Raw genomic sequence first — 18,128 nt, forward strand, 5'->3', positions numbered from 1 at the left:
CACTCACGATCGGGTTTTTTTACATTTAAATGGGTTCGACCATTGTATATGATAAGACTCTACAGATGATATTTTGTAGGGACTTTGTAAGCCATTTAAGTTTTTTTATTGGTTCAAATTTGACCGACTACGAAGTTTAAAAAATTTTATGCACAATGCGTTAGCCACAAATGTTTTTACTTATTTTGTCTCATGCTTTATGATGTAGTGCAATATTGTGTCGTACATGCGGTTTCAATGCAATAGAAAGCTTGTCCATGCTTGATTGACTGGTTTGATGCTGTGTGTCACCTGCTCGTAGACCTTGCCTGGGGTAGAATGCTGCAGGCTGGAACGAGAGCCAATGTGGAGCAGTACAGGGTTGCCAGAAATAGGCTTGTTTTGGTCTTCAGGAGGAAAAAGAACGCGCAGGAGCATCGATCTTCTGAGGACCCTGGGCAGCTCCACCGGTCTGGTGACAGCCTAAAGCTCTTATTACCCGGCAACGTAGATCTGCTGAACCTGCCATAGACATGTGCCGGGATAGCGATGGTGAACTGCTCACCAGCTATGGTGACCAACATTTTGAAGAGCACCTAAACGGGGACATTATGAACAGGAGCATGGACGCAGAAGTACCACTTGGTGCACCTGGGTACGATGACGATTTCCCGATTCGATCTCCGCCTGAAGTAGTCCAAGTGATGCGGAACCTTTAAAACGAACGAGCTATGGGAGATGATTAGTGATGAGCGTGTCGACTCGAATCTTCCGGCTTGGAGCCATCTATAACTCAACGAGCAAAGGAACTGTAAAGCACCCCATGAATGACCCATTGACCCTCCCAATACGGTTCCATCAAGGAGTTATGCACCTAAACTTATGAACAACAGACACAACAATTCATGGATGCAAACAGTCCGTAAATACAATGCCGGGCGTATCTGAATAAGCTCTCAATGAGTTGTTGAACCTTGGACCGTTGGAAGCGACCCGGAGCGATTCGGGTCGAATTCCCAATTTCAACTCACTGGTTCAGGTTGACCTGTTGGTACAACGACTTCCGATCGATTCGAACCTACGAGTCGAACTCGCTTATGCCTAGCAGCACTCACCGATCAATCCGAATCCATTGCACCCACATGTCGAACTCAATTACCCTAGGAATGAACTCGATTCCGAGTCGATCCACGACAAGAATCGTATGACTCATAACTAATAGACAGTGAGCTTATTTGTGTAACGTTGCAGTAAATGATATTTTGATCAAAAAAATTAAAAACAGGTACCAAAGCAGCTATTGTTAGGTTGGTAAAAACCTGATTGTAAAGATCTATCACATATTTTTCTCAATATTTAAACTATTTTGAAACAAAACAAGTTTTTCTAAATTTTCAAGAATTTTTTGCAGAGTAGTGTAGCCAAATAGCGTGTGTTTTCAACTGTTGTCCTTATTGATTAATAAGGACAAACTTCACTTGAAAATGACTGCTCGTCTACACATACTACCAAAAGCTTCAAATAATTTCACTTGTAAAAGCGAACGTTCGAATTTAGGCTGTCCACGTATATTGCTATGTCAGCGGTATTTTTCGCGATCTAATAATCATATGAATATTCGTCCGCTTGCTGCTGTGGTGCATCACTTTGGTTCGGCTCCGGTTTGATATCTTCCGTTGGCTTGCACAAACCGCTCAACCCTGCGTCAGTGTTGACTCCCGTAGTACAGCCGGATCCGACGGGACCCTTCTTGTAGACGGGGGTTCCGATTACGTTTGTCAGCCCGTAGTTACAGACGAGGTAGTACCTGTCCCACTTAATGTTGTTCTTCAAGTTGATCCAGTACTGCATAGCACAGCCGATTCGGCTTGACTGATCGCTGACCATTTGGGTGAAGTGTCCAATGGCGGGACTACAAATATGAAGTAGAAAAAGTATTTGATAGAAAATACGATACAGAAAAGAATCGGTGGCCAGATTCAGCGAAACACCATGGTTCCTACCCGGTATAGTCTTCAGGATACTTGTCCAGCTGGGCCTGGGTGGTAACATTATTCTCGCTCCACCAACTGTTGATGCCCTCCTTGATCAAAGTTTCAATGGACTTGGTCATGCCGTAGAAAGACGAAGTGGCCAGATTTTGTCCTGCATAAGCATACACAGCCGTGTTGCGGCACTTATCATGCTTACTGTCACAAGAACGTGCATTATTTCCGGCCTGTTTGGCAAGCTCGGCATCCCAGGTAAGTGTTGGCATACGCTTGGCAGATGCAAAGGGCGGCAGATTACCCAAAGCAAATTGTGAGCGTCGCGTGTTGTGCTCGTTGAGAATAAGCGCTTGGCGAGCCGGTGTAATGTCGATGACAGCAGCATTTTTACCGGCGCACAGCGGTCCACCACTTAAGGGAGGAGGGTTGCAACCCACGTTTGGTCTGTCTGGGTCACAATAGCTCTTAGTACAGTAGTCTTGCGCCTGTAGACCACCAATTAGACCACACAGGGCTCCGAGAACTGGGAGAGATACGACATTAAGGTTTTTCTTCAGCACTCAAAAGCAAGCTGATGAAGCGAAATACTTACCCAAAATCCACCTTGCCATCTTGCTATATGCGCCGGAACAACGGTACTGCAGGAATAGACACTTCGCTGTGATCTGACACTGGTACGACTGATCTGTTTTATACTCAATCGCCGGACACGGGTACAACAGCTTCTTCAAAGAGATGTATATACGCGTGTCAGATTTTCAGAACCACGCCCATCTCTGTTGCCAAGGAGCTACATTGCAGTTGGGTAAATACTGCAACCACCCACAACACCATCCTCTTCTGTTGCAGACTGCCCAAAGTTGGTGGGTTTTACCGAGTCTGGACCAAAATTGACCGAAACACAGCATCGTTACTGGCAACCAACTGAAATATCGAGCGATTATTTGTTCGATTGAGTTCTTCATGTTTCTTGTGGTGGAAAGCAGTTCTCCTCTTCAGTTCATTGTGATCAGGAAGGTCCTATCAAGCGGGGAGTGGTGACCTTCGCGAAACAAATGAAGGAAATCTGTATCTATATTATAACCGTTTCTAAGAAGATGATTCTCACTCGTCGTTTTGTAGTAAGACGTTCTCATATAATACGATCAACTAGGTTGTACCCTCTTGGATGTTTAAAAACCTGGTTTAAACAATGCACTGCTGCAGAAAAGGTGATCTCATCCGAGTGTCATTGGGTTGTCATTGTCTTCTCATGCGAGTAGCTACTGTTATTCTGTAAACTTGCAACGCATCCAATTTTAGCCGAGTTCAGAACCATGTGAAACCATGCTTGAAAGGTTGGACCGGCTGTAAGTTGTGGGAATCGTGTAAGGAGAGTTGTTTGATAACAATAGTTTATGTGGTACAAACAATTACTCAAATAACTTTTTGTGTGAAACCACAAACTGTGATAGTGGTAGGAAAAAAAAATCTACAAATTGAGTATATATTTGAAATTGGTGCCTGCAAGATGGCTTGTACTTTACACATACCAGGAAACGCTGCATTCGTTATGGTATGTTATGGCACTTGAGCAAATAATTTAACGCTCGCTCCAAGGCTAGCGGTGTATTCTTCATAACCACTGGTGAGCGAAATGTGTTCTTTTCGCGATCCAAACGTTCGATACATATTCTGTCTGCTTAGTTTGATAACGGTTGGATAAACTTCCGTCGGCTTGTTCATCGCTCGTCTAACTCACGGGAAGTGAACCAAAACGACTTCTTTTAGTTAGAAATTATCCCCTTTTCTCCCATATTTCATAATTTTTTTCTAATTCAATTTTCTAATTTTTCTGTCTTTTATCCATTTAAAGTTCTACAATTTTTAAAATGTCGATTGAAATTTGCTTCTCAACTATTTCATCGTGATGATTTTGCTGTCTCGGTAGATTTCCGAAGCATTTTTGTTGTAATTCGACATAATAACCTCGTTCATTGAAATTGAAGTTAAAACTTATACTCACGTTGTACACTCAGTCCTGAACTGTACTTACCATTCGATTGCTCCAATATAACGACATTAGCACGTAGCAACGGCGTATTTCCTATTTCTTCCCCTCGACAATTTCAACTTTGCTTCTCCAGCACGAGTGTTAAATACGATTGACAAACTTTTCATTTTACATCATTCTACGTGCCGGTCGGTCGGCTGCCGCCTCGCTGCAAAGCCGGGAAGCCATGTTTTCCCGTTATTGAATTTTTCCGTCTGGAAAATCGTTTCCCATCAGGGCAAATCTTTAGCGCAGTGTGGCTTGTGTTGTGGCATGGGTAGCACTGTGTGGCAGGGCGGCTTTCCTAGCACAGGAAAATCCCCAGCATCAACAGCCCACCGCGAGACTGCTGATGGGAAATCGTTTGACAGTGGAATCGTGTAATAACTTTCCCGCCGATCCCGGCGTTCCCGATCTCCGAAAGCGCTGCCACCGTGGAACTTTTCCGACTAAGTGGTATTACATCTCGCAAAACATTGTTTTGTCTCGCTCGTTATGGAAGCCGCTTCGCGGTTCGGTTGGTAGAGTTCCACCACAGCCGTAAACCCGCGTAGGTTGCTGTTTTGTAATGACTGTAATGACGCCTTTTAATACCCGGTTCGCGCCGCCATTGCCTGCTCCGAAGATGGCTCCGTTTCAATGTCGCCGTTGCCCGCCCTTTCGATGGGTAAGAAACTTCCCAAAACGCCAAACCGCAAAGTGGGAGGGGGACGGGCTCGACGACGGCCAAAGAAGCGAACCGAGCAACTTCACCGTGCAGCATGTCGCTCATCCATTCGGTGCGGTAAACGTTACGAATGACTGGTTAATTAAAATACAATCGTTTGACAGCAGTTTTGTGAAGTTAATTTTCCGCTTTTCAATTAAATCTTTCCGGCCAGCTAGTGAACTCTGGCTAGCTTTTTTGTTTTCTTGTCAAGTTATCGGCCCTGTTTTAAGACGATGTGAAAACAGACCGCGAACGCAAACATGGTGGCAAATTCCTCGAAACGAGCGCCAATGGAAACCTATTGTGTAATATTTTAGAAATGAGTGAAGCGTCTCAAAATTATAATCGCAAGACCGTCATTTGCTATGTTGGACTTAAAAACTGGATTCGTTTTGATTTCTTACCAACACATTGCATTTATTTTGCTTGTACTGGGACAAATATGTGTTTACATTTATTAGCTTCACAATATGAATGTCTAAATGTAAGACCACCAAATTTACGTGAACCATTTTAGCAAATCAGACTTGTGGCTTACCCTGACCATGCTCACTTCCTTCCTTCTGGGACCGACTCTTCTATAACGAGAGAAATAACATTGAAGAAAATATTCACGTCCAGACACCGTGTCCCCCTGGGTGATCCAGCTTCTTCTTCTGTGTTCGCATATAAAGTGCGCCAAGTGAGGAGCAACGTCTTTTTCATCTATTGACTGAACTGGCAGATTGGGTTCGCTTCCCGGAAGGCATGCGGTGATGCTGAACTTGGTGCAATTTGTAGAGCAGTAGAACCTTTCGAATTCGGCTATCCACATCACGTCCGATATGGCTGGAAATGTGCGTTTTCCTTTTCAGCCTACGATCAAATCGTAGGAAGTCCGTTTGTAATTGTTTGGTGCACTGGGCTTATCCGAGTTCAGTTGTTGGTATGCAGAAGACGATTCTCATGTAGTTTCTTACGATCGATGATTTTCTTTGTTTGGTATTTGCGATGTGAAGTATATTTGTATTCATAATTATCTATGCTTTATCGGTTAATTAAAATATAATACATAGTCTGAAATCAAATCGTAACGAAGCACCACCGGAAGACTTTTACAGTCATTGTATTTTAATGAGTAAACTCGAACATTTCCTTCCCGTTGCCTGCAGCGTTTCATGTCCAATTTATTTCCAGAATCGTTGGTCAACCGTGCTCATTTCTTTGTCATTCCTCCCCAATCTTGCTCGAGTTCTCTTGGGAGCCAGAAACTCTGGTTATCAAAATGCACAAGGTTCCACATTATGAACAACCAGCAGGACTTCAGGAAAAGCAAAGAATGCGACGCTGGAGACGAGCGTCCTCAAATTAGTCCTGCCCGAGGAACATCAATCGAATCGTCAGTAATTTAATAGAGGATTCTCTTTGATTTCAAAAACTCCTGCCGGACGTCTCCGTGCTTCCTGCGTCCACTCCAGTGGCCGTCTCCCCACCCACCCCATTATCGGAGTAAAACATACTTTTGTTAGTTAACAATGAACCACATCGAGACTCGAACAACCGGAAAGCCATAAAATGGACGTTTCGAAATTTGATTTCCCCACTCGTTTCCTTCAGTGTCGCTTCCAGGATTCCAAGCGAAAAGTTGGACATTTTTCGACCATTTCAAACGGAAACTAGTTTTCCCCGACAAAAGATGAAGTTGAAGGAGCTTATGAGAAGATACGCATACATAAAGCTACATGGCTAAAGTCGGTTGTTTCACCCAACGTGCAATAGTAACGGTTCCCTAGTTTTGTCGAATAAAAGGCTCCATGTTTGCCCTTTTGGGTCGGTGCGTGTGCGAACGATTATTAGATCATGTTTGCCGTAAGCTAATAAGCGGGCTGAACTTTATTGAGTTTGCACAAGTGTTGTTTATTTTGTCCAACCGATCATCCCACCTTTCCGGTGGTATTAAACTACGACTAGAAACGGCCATTTCACAATTCACCGAAGGGCTTCGCGGAGGGTAGCTTTAAACGAGAGCAGCCTCATCCATTTTACTCGGTTGGGCCGGCAAATCAATTATTCACCATAAAGCCTCCCTCACGACATGATTGCAGATTCTTTTGGGCGCTTTAAATTTCCATCGTTTCGCTACTTGTCCGGTTGTTTCTGTTATTCATTTTCCAGGGCTTTTCTTTCATCAGAATAAATTCATATCAGCAAAAACCGACACAACACCCACTAGGGAACTCACTTTGCCTTGCCTGGCTTTTGCTGCAGTTTGTTCATTTGACCGAAAGACTGATCGTGTTTGGATAGGTCCAACGTTGACTCGCCTCCCTTGCCACTTCCCGTTGGCTGCCTCCCTTGGTCCTGGCCGAGTGTGTGTTTGTTTTCATTCCGGTTTGATGAGCGGCCCGACATACGATGTAAATGGTGGCTCCAATGCATGGTTTGGACATACCAACACACACACACATGTTGTCCTATTTTTTGCCAGTATTTTCCCAATGGTATGGCTTTACGTAACGTGGTGCTATCAGCAGATTTTCCCCTTTCGCACTATGTGCACCTCACCCATTGCACGGGACTGTCGGCGGCCTCATCGTCCTTCCCTCGGTTCTATGTCAAGGACCGGCGGAGTGTTGAAAATGAACTGCATACACACCAGCAAAAGGCCGGTAGCATTTTTCCGTAACGGAGCCTTTACTCTTGATGACGTTCAGAATCGACCGAACTTCCGGAAGCGGTCCCTTGTAACCATGGTCGTTTCGCTTATGACGGTAACACACCTAGCACGCGGGGGTAACGGGGAACTCGAGCAGATGCAATGACACACAAGCCTCCTCCGAGCCCTTTTCAACCCTCCACCTTTCCCGCTAGATGATGGTGTAAATCCATTTAAATTTAAATTTCCATCAACCTAATACCGGCACCAACATCTGGTTCAGGAGAAAGGTTCGCCCGGTCACAGTCTCCCCACAGGTTTTGTCGTGCGGAAGGTGGCCACCATCTGGCCAGGGGCGTTTGATGACTCCGCAAAGTCGCCCATTTGCCAGGGACTTTCGCTCGGTTGTTAGCAGTAATTGACCCAGTTTTGGTTTCCGCACGGTCACGCCCCTGGATTAACCTGACCCGGGCTTCCGGGATAGCTGGCTGCGAGCGCCGACTTTTCCAGAAGATCACCGGTTATGAATACCGAGCATCTCCGGGGCCGGTGGCGGGTGGTGGGACACGAGGTTGCTGCAGACCCGTGAAATCCCTGATAGGCCAATTTAGCTTCCCCAGGTTCTGCCGTATCACGCTGTCATCCCCAGGCTAGTCTGGTAACTGTTGTGGCACGGCTGGAGAAGGCACAACGCAAAAGGAGAGGATGGTGCTGGCCATTTTCCATGAAAAGCGCGATTCTCGATTGGTCCGTGGAGACGATTATTCATTCATGCACACACTCCAACCGGTGGCCGCCGGTGTGTGTTACCTTCCGACCCGAATGTCGAACCTCGCGATAGTGGTGGTGGTTGCTAGGTTTATCTCGGCACACATTTAAATGGCCCTGGCTTCTGACAGCCTTGAACCGAAGGTGATATGACACTTTCCTTCCACCTTCCGAGCCCGGGAACTAATCCATTTCGTTTTCTTTTCCTTCGCCAGCGCTAGAACGTCGACATACTTGACCAGCGTGCCTTGTTAGTGAAGAATTCAGTCGCATTTTACGTCGCTTCCATTCAGAAGGTCCATGACGAGGAAAACTAAACTGATGAGTTTGTAAACCATGTGAGAGGGAGTGACTCACTCGTTGCAGTAAAAAGGTTGTTTATTTGTCTATTCATCCCGGGGTGACAATCCTTCAAGTCAAGAGTCTTTTTTCTAGAAAGACTCGAAATGTCCTCAGGAACGTATACAGAATATAATGTTACTTCTATGGGCATAAACCGACGTTGCGTTGGTTCTTCTTTTGTTTCAATCCTGTGCGAAACATTTCGCTTAAAAATCCTTAAAAAAATAATCTTGTTTAAACACATCTTGTTTAATAAAAGCGTAAAGTTATTGTCACCTTCGAGCGTTCCGTTACGCAAAACTCATCTACATCATCCAGCAAATGGGGGGCTTTCTGACACTGAGGGACATTATGGTTGTGCCACTTGGGAGGAAGTGTCATTAATCAACGTTATTTCCTGGAGCATCGCAATTCTTGTCCGCACAAAAACAGGAACGCTCTGAGCACGGGAACGACGAGAGCAGATCCTTCAGGCGTAAAGTAAAAAGTGGGGCTCATCTCGCTAGCGAAAGACACATAAATGCGCCGCCCGGCATTTCTGTTTTCCCCACTCTGTGAGAGTGACGATAATTATTTCCCTTTGTGTTCGTTGCTGACATTTGTTTCAATTGTGCTCGACTGGCTAAATGGCTAATAGAAGATTGAGGCCTCTGCGCGAGATGACACTCGTCATTGTGCACCAAACGGGAGATTGTGATAATTCTTCAAAACATAATGTTGGCAACGTTATTCTGGACGTAATGGGGTAATTATTGCCTTTGAAAATAGAAAACATGTTTTGCTAAGTGTTTATTTCTCGGGGGTTTTTCATTGTTTTGTTGTATTTCTTTTAAAATGACTGTCCTAAGGATAGACTTGCAGTACATTTTCCTCAACTTATTGGGTCTTTCTTTCTATTTTATTCTTTCAGCCATATCGCGCGAGGAAAGCGACGACTCCACCCAGCAAAACAATCACCACCAGCTTCCGCATCACCACCACCATCACCATGGACATGGTCACAATCGTGGCGGTAAAGTGCCCTTCAACGGTTACACATCCGAGGAGTACCTCGATCGACTCGAACCAAACGGCAACATCCCGGCCGATAAGTCCTACAGCAAACGTAAGTCAATCTGCGGCGGTGCGAGGGTACCTTTTTCCACAGGTTTCAGTGCCGTTCGTTTTCCGCTTCCTCCCGCACATCGTCCGTGACAGCAGCAAAGTGTCACGCAAGTGGGAACTCCCGGGGAAAGTATCCTGCCCGTGCTGACAACTTACCTGACAGCTCCTCAGCTGAGACGATGAGGGGGTGGTGTGTAGCGAACCGAACCGAAGGTTCCATCAAAAACACGATGCCCCATCGTCACCATCGCTTCCGGTTTTTCCGGGTGGGGCTTGTTTGTTCGGCCGCCTTAAGGAAGATAATTTTTCCCGATACCAAAATCACGCCCCGCGGTGTGAGAATGTTTGCTATTTTTCTTTAGTAAAAGTTCGAAAATCTCCTTCCGCTGCGGCTTTCACAAGCACGCGCTCCCCGGGCCAATCACCCTTCCTTTCGCGCACTATACGTGATGGTGGTTCTACCCATTTTCCTATCGACTGTGGAAACCTTCCCGGCCGCCGCGTCGGAGAATGGCCTGTCACGTTAATCTGTTTTCATGCTTAAACACACCGTTTTTGTTTGCGGAGCCATTTCTGTGCGACGTGAAAGAAAAAAACTGGCACGAAAGAAAACAAGCCCCTAAGATGCATCAGAACACAGGCCATGCGCCAGAACTTTTCTCGTTCAATTTAACGAACCTGGGGTAGGATTTTTGTTTTTGCCTTGCTTCTTCGTTGTTTACTGAGTTAGAAAAATACGAGTAAAACATGGATGGCATACGAGAGTGCGGCAGAAAGTAAGTGCTAATGGGCTTTCCTCTACTTTTCTTACCGTCTTTGAAATGTTTCCAAAACTTGCCCTGTCCTCCAAATCCGAGGGTTTCCTATACATCGCTGTTCGGTATTGTCTTGTTATTCTAGCCAAGAACAAATTTTAATCGCTACTGCAAAACAAATACAAGTTCCATTTCCGGAAGTGAACACACAATGACTTTCTCTAGGTAATACGGAAATAAAAGAAAATATCAAAAACCAAACCATTTGATGACTTTTCGAGCCAAGTTTTTTGGGCTAATCTTATGCATTAGCAATGTCCCAAAATACATTTTCTACTATATTTCCAAACTTCGAACTTTTTATGTCTAATTTAAAGGGTAATCATTTTCCTATCGTCCTATCGTCATATTAAAAATGTATCTAGGAAACAAATTTGGGTGTTAAAACATGTAAAATTTACTGATCCAAAACTAGACTATACAACGTCGTTGATAATAAATTAATCCAGAATAAAAAATTTTGAATAGGAAAATCAATGTTTACTATTTTATAATGAGTCAAATATGGTTCGTTTATTTCGCGGTTCATGATCAGGAGTGGTGATAATTAGATTACCATAAAGTTTGTAGCAACAATTAATTCATTCCGCTCATTGTGAAGCTTGGTGGATGCTCAACATATTCAGTATTAATTAAATCTATCACACTCCACACCGACCCGTCGTTGATTATTTGTTGACACTGCGGTTTTTCGCGAACACATATTATGCTTATGATCATTATGAACGCGATAGCGCTCGGTGGAATATTAATTCAAGGCTATGTGAAATTTCATTCGCTTTCATTCCATTATAGAAACCCGCACCGTTTGAATGACGTTGCCATTGGAATCAAATGAGAAAATAGGAGCCTATCCCGGGTGTGGCGATCGATTTTTCCAACCGAACACATTATGCATAGAGAACTATATTCGATCGGTACACCGTCGAAGCCATCGAACGAATCGGGCCACACCGAAATCGGCCACGGAAAAGTCATTTGAATGATTTTTTCCTCGATAATAATATTGCTCGACGGAGGAACGCCCGTCCCATTCGCCGCCGTTATGTTGCTGAGCGTTGCTGTGGTTTTGTGTACGAGTGTATGGGTTGTGTGCAAGGGACGGTTGGATATTTTTATCCGAGCAAATAAATTTATGATTATGGTCCGAGCCACATAACTTTATCGTAGCAGCAGCCTCGGCACACACACACACACACACACACACACACACACACACACACACACACACACACACACACACACACACACACACACACACACACATGCTGAAACGTTTGCGTTTTAGGGCAGGGCGTTTCAGGAGCTTGCGCGACCAGAAGGGATCAGGTTCTAGCCTCGAAGCAGTCGTTGATGTCGCGCCAAGAAACAACGACATTGCGCCGTCTTTGGTATGAGGAGTAGGAGAGGATACATACTTCATCCTTTCTTCGTCTAGGTATGCACACATACACACACGCCTTGTGTGGTATAGCTAAATCTAATGAAAGTGAATGGGTGACAATATTTCATCCCAACTGGCAAACGTACGTACAGAGGCCAAGCAGGCGAGCTTCGGCGTATGCTTCGGTGAACGTGAACCTCGTGCCCAAGTCACAACAAACGCGTAAATAACTGGCGTCTGGCGGTCCCATGGTTGTCGTCGCTCCGGCCGGAGGTTTTGGTCATTGATTTCTTACGTCATTTAGTGTCAACAAAACAACATAAAAATATATCAAACTAGTTTGATTCATGGTCAGCTCCCTCTTTCCACCATTTCTAAAGCAACTAGTTTGCAAGAGTAGATTTTTTGCTTCAGAAGAGATTGTTTTAAATGTGTTTCGGTACTTTTTTGGGATATAGCATATGGGGTTGAAAGTACAGGCAGTCGTAATAGTTGACAATCTTTGGTAGAGTTTTATTTCTACTTTATGTTATTTCGCTCCAGACCATAAAGTTTATGGATTCAGTTAGTTGACTTAAGGTTTTAGGTTTATCTTCTTCTTCTTCTTCTTGGCGTAACGACCTCTTGGTCATGCCTGCCCGTTAAGGGCTTACGAGACTTTTTACCCTATGTGTACGTGGATAGTCAGTCCTCTCGTACAGGGGAGGGGTCCGGTCTCGGTTGGGATTCGAACCCACGCCGTCGAGGTGGTGAGCCCCGGCGCTCATGGGCCGATTTTCTAACCGGCGCTACCGCTCGGCTGTCGCGGACCCCATTTTAGGTTTATATGTGTACCTAATAGGCTTTTAGTTTATTTTTATAACAAACAAGTAAAATCAAACTTGTTTATTCCACTGAGAACCGTGTGTCCTAACCAAAATTTATTTTTTTACTATTGTTCGGAAATAGTAAGTTTTGGGCTAAATAATGTATTTTTGTTCCTTCGGTTATCCTTAAAGTTATGTTAAAGCACAAACCTCGTTTATGCCCCCTTTCCCCTTTCATATTTGCGAAGTAAAATATGTATTGTTGCTAATGCTAGAGGGTTTTTAGATAACTTTACTGTTGTTGTCCAACCCGTGATAACAAGGTCTTTTTTATTATTTCGCACTAACCACTAACGTGGTCGATCGTACGAAAACCCCATACATTGTCGACCTTGTTTAGATGAAGCAGTTAAAAAGTATCGTTAACGTTTAATGGGTGACTATTTGCATAAAGTATTTAGCGGACACTTTTTTCATTTCTTACAGGTCTGAAATTTACGAACGCTTTCCTGTTGCTTGGTCATCCTCGGGATGGAGCTGACTTTTTTTTCACACATTTTTAGAGACCCGGCAGTAAACGCGGTAACCTTTTGGGTTTTGCGCACCGTGGAAGTTGTCTATTCGCTTCCCATTGCTGACTGTCATCGCTAAGCAACCTGCCCGAGGTTATCTAAGCACTGCTCCGCGCTGCTCTTTTGCGTTTGAACTGGAAGTTATTTGCCGCGAAACGTCGCTAAAACGAAACGGCAGCCGGGTCCGTGCGGGTCGCCAGATTTACGGTGCGTCGTTTAGGTGGAATTTTATTTATGGTTGTTTTGAACAAGTTTTCACGGCGTCAGGTTGTTTGTGGGTGGGGGTTTTCCTACCCAGGTTCTGGAAGCGCTCGGTTCGTTCGGGCGCTCGTTACCGCGTGGACCGACCCTTTACGCACACCTCTCGGTGCGTGAACGAACGTCGGACGTCTTTGCCGACGCTCAACAAGTTGGAAAAGCCGCCACATTTTGATGGTCCATTTTCTTTCCCGTTTGGAAAGATCCTTTTTTTCCACCCTCCCCCCGAATAAACGATTTTCACGTCCGCCACGCTGGAAGAAAATCTATCTGCCATCATTTTGCTGAAAACTGCGAACGCATTTGACCCGTGGCCAATGTGCGAGTGAGATTTGGCGAACGTTGTGCGTTAATCTGTTCCGAAAAGATTTGTTTCCTTTTCCACGCGCCGGACCGGAGGTTCTTTGTGTTGTCTGCACGAACGTGTATTTGTTCCATTAATTTAAATTAATCACCTTCCCGCTGCTATCCGTTCCGAGTTAGTGGGCGCGTGACAAAACCTTAATCAAATTGCCGCTCAAAATCGTGTTGGCTGGAGCACGCGAGCTACTGTTTTTAAGTGATTGGGTAAATAATGGAGGCGCCTGGTGTCGCGTGAAACTTATCTGCAGGGACGATGGTTTTATGTTATTCAATTTTTCATGTAATACAAATTTTCATGCAATTTGCCAATTACGAATAATATTCTCTCTACAGGTTTGTTAAACTCAAATCAATTAATTTCGCAGAGTTGATGTTATTGTGATATTTTATCGTGATCTTTAAACATTGTTTTTACAAAAACAGTCCATTTTTCCACTCTACATGTTTAAATTTTTTCAATTTAATTTTATTTGTATCCGCTTTACGCTTGGCAAAGAAACTGCCTTTTACAGAAAGGCTATTTCGTGCGACAATAAACGTTTGGTTTAGCCGTCGGTGTCGCCATTAGTGCTACCGGTGATTAGTTTTAATCTTCCACCGTATGCACACCATATTCCATTAGTTACACATTCATTTTCGTTACCGATCGACCGTTAAAACTAACATTCACTTACATTATGCTCGACGGGGCGAAGGCATGGGATGTGTTGCTCAACTTCCGGTTATTGCTCGAATCCATTTTCAAATTAAAATACAGTCCATGTGACTGTATTTCTGAACGCGTGTGTGTTTGTGTTGACTGTCGCTGTTACAGTTTCATCGGTGGTCCATTTTGAATAGTGTGGAGCAAAAAGTTTTTCCATCCCAAAAAATGCTCCATTTCGACGGCGTTCTTTTCCTGCTTTGGAAAGTATAAAAATGCTGTTCCCACATGTGAGTCCTTGCTGGATCGAAGGACTTTTTTCTGGCAAGTAAAACTTCGACGTTCGGAGCATAGGGAAAAATTATCAGATATGCCAGCGCTGGTCCAGAAGTCCATTTGGTCGGCACTCGTTAAATATACATGTTTCCTCGTTTGGGCGAAGTGAGCAAAAATCGAAAACTACTTTTGATGAAGAAAACATCCTCGGTCCAGTGGAAAGCAGCATCATTGGGGAAGGTGCGAGACGGTGATCCCGGAGGGGTTGGTAGAACTTCAAACGAGACTCACCCGCCCCATAAAAGACACACCCTCCGCGCTTTGGCAAACCTTTGCACGTTGGCGCATAAAACCGGTCTAGACTGGTTTTATGTGTTGCTGGGCGGGCTTTCGTGTCTTCCATTTTCTTCCCGCTGCCCGGTAACTTTTTTTCTTCCCCCGACGTGACAGTTCGTAATGTAATTTTCCACTGTCATGTAATGAAAATCAGAAGTTGTTTGTGCCACTCTTTTCCACGGTCGCTGCTTCGTTCGGTCCGTTCTTGTTTTCTTGATTAAAGTACCTTTCGGCGCTTCAGCTCTCCGTTCGCTTCCGGGAATCATCATCATCCCTTTAGATGGCATTTATTTTTGTTGGCAAATCTCGAGCATCCGTTTTGGGCGCTCACTCGACGTGCACCCGTCATCCGCCCGGTCGAAAAAGCACTCGTCTACTCTAGAGGACACTTGACAAACTGTCAAAATGTTGTCTGCTGTGTCCTGTTTTGCGTATCCATGCGTCCCGTTTCGGCCCGTGCTCGAGCGACTCCCCGGATGCTTTGGCATTGTTGTTCCTTCAAGACGACCTTCCTTTCTGGGGGAAACTTATTACCTAAGTACTTAATAATCCGCTGCTCTCGGGAGCGGTGTTTTCCAAGAAAAACTTATGCCACAGAGGCGCCAAGTTGGGTTTTAAGCTTCCACTCAAGCGGCCCGGTGTAAGCACCGGCCAAACTTGCTCTTGGCCCGCAACTGATGTCAAGACGGGAGAGATGAATGGGTGTGATGATTATGAAGAAAATGTTTCCCTAGCTGTTTTTGTGAGCACTTTGAACGTTTGGCTAAAGTGTGAAGTGCTTACCATTCCTGAACATTTGCAAAGGAGCGTTAGTGTCTGTCGCCTTTCGGCACACTTGTTCCGAATAATAAAATTGTCTTACAGCATGCAATTGGGGAGCGTTAATTTTAAATAATATTTTTTGTAACCCTGTCGCTCCAGAAACTTTTTGGTCCATTGTCATGGTTTCGGAGTGGCATTTTCCGGTGAAAAATGAAATGATGTTTTTAATTTACTTTCTTTTAACTTGCATGAACATACATAAAATTCATGGAGACTTATTTAATTTGTTTTTTTTATTTTGATTCTAATAAGAACTAGATTTTTTTTGCTATTTATTAAAATATGTTGCTAATAACATAATGTCTCTCCAAATGGTTTCAGTAAAGCAACAAAAATATCCCAAAAAGCATATGCCAACAATGTAAACATTGCTTGTCCTTGAACGGAAAATTAAATCCACCACATCAATTATTCATCGGATCAATCTTTATTAATACGCACTTTTTGACACGTGATTTGCGCGTCGAACAAGACAGCACCGTGATTGGCTTTGGCACGTGAACCGTAACCGACTTCTCCATCCCCCAATCCTCCTACTCCAATCTTTTGCCAGTTCTTATCCCTGTTTCCAATTTAAGCCAAATACAGTGTACGATTTTCGTTCGTCTCGGGCATGCGGCGGCCTTTTTCCCCCGAGCCTGCGAATAAGGCGAATCGATACGAATTCGTCCGTGGGGAATTTCGTGGAGCCCATTTTCTGCGATGTTTCGCACGCGTCGGGTTTCGCCGTGACGGATAGGTTCGACGGCTCAAATTCAATTCCATCCTTTGCCGGTGGAAGACAAAAGTTTCCGGGCTCACTGCTCCAGTCTGTTGCTTTTCCTTTTTTGATTTCCCGTTCTACCTGCACCTGCGAGATAGACCATCCCATTCCTAAGGGAGGCAGATCTTAAGCCCGGCCAAATGCACTGTGAAGGTATGTTGTTCGCTGCCCGTGAGAATGCGGGGTGAAATATATTTCCAATCCAAATAAACCACTCCATGTTTTCCCATTTTGGGTAACTTTCACTGGGACCGGTACTCCCGCGAGAATCGATCACTCAATTGAATTGATTTTGGGTTGCTCGTTGCATGCAAGGGGAATCACGGCCACTCCAGATATATATGTGTGTGTATGTGTATGTCTTCGTTTGTGGCGGTATTCCCGCAATAGTTGTACATAATCTAATCAGTAAAATGTTGCCCTTCTGCTTTTCGCTTCCAATCAAAATGGAAAAACTATGAGAATCAGGCGAAACCGTAGCGCACATTCTTATGCTTGATCAATGATAAATTGAAAAAAAGGTAACAATGTCTTTGTCTGTGGATGTGTGGAATGTGGATTGAAGATATACAGAACAATGGAAAAGATAAGATAGTTAACATTCATGCATCGGTCTTTGGTTTCCGGCTATTTTTGAATTGCTTTACAGCATGAGGCATTCAGACGATACACTTTGATAATGTTATTCATTTCACGCAAATATTATAAATTGGGACACAATTTAATAACCAGTCGAATAAATTATCTTTTGACTAGCATTTTATGTTTTTGTTTTATTTGAAATCATTTTTATGTATCTTTATATCTGGCTGTTTTTGTCCTTTCGTGGCGAAAAACGCTGAGAAAAAGCAAAAACAAATTATGCTTCCCTGCACTCAGACCGTAACCTTCATAACGATGTGTTCATCAAGTCTGCTCGTAACATGCCCGTTACACATTCAAGGATAATAACAAACCATCGTTAGTTCACAGAAAATCGTCTTTGTACTACCTCCCTCCCCAATGGCCACTTTTACCCTCTGATATCGTCACGAAAGTCTCTCGAGACTGTGGCAAACCGCCAAGCCTCATCATCGCCAACAGGACCAACGACGTCAGGGCATGCTTATGAGTTACAATAATATAAATTTTAATTTCCCACAAATTATCCGATCAGCCCAGGAACAACACACACCCTACGGCTGGGCGAAAGCTCGTTCGTTCTCGGTGCCTTTCCCATCGATAGCGTCGCCAACGGCAACAACAGGGTCGTTAAGATTGTAACGAATGATATCGGAACGGTCCTCGAACGGGGGTCGATTAAGGGAGCGACCATGTCGCCTTACGTCCACGAAGTACCAAAGTGACCTCGCCCTATGGCATCGCTTCGCGGAATCTATGTGATACCGATCGATTTTCATGTAAGCCCGGCGAGGTTCTAGCGACTCGATAGCCTTTCCCCCTTGGTCTTGTGTGAAGTATTTCCATTTCCTTGTGCGTTGTTATATGTAAACATTGAAACATTATACAGCGCACTGGACGTTGCTTGATCGT

General features: G+C 44.3%; 1 protein-coding gene across 1 annotated transcript in view; it reads left to right on the forward strand.

Moving 5' to 3' along the window:
- LOC131262628 (cyclin-dependent kinase 14) overlaps window positions 1-18,128 on the forward strand; it is a 124,163-nt gene that overhangs the window by 77,009 nt on the left and 29,026 nt on the right. The window contains exon 3 of the mRNA XM_058264675.1: window positions 9,364-9,558. Coding sequence (XP_058120658.1) covers window positions 9,364-9,558 — 195 coding nt within the window. The remainder of the gene's footprint in view (window positions 1-9,363; window positions 9,559-18,128) is intronic.

Source organism: Anopheles coustani, chromosome 2 (genome assembly GCF_943734705.1).
Source record: "Anopheles coustani chromosome 2, idAnoCousDA_361_x.2, whole genome shotgun sequence".
Classification (NCBI taxonomy): domain Eukaryota; kingdom Metazoa; phylum Arthropoda; class Insecta; order Diptera; family Culicidae; genus Anopheles; species Anopheles coustani.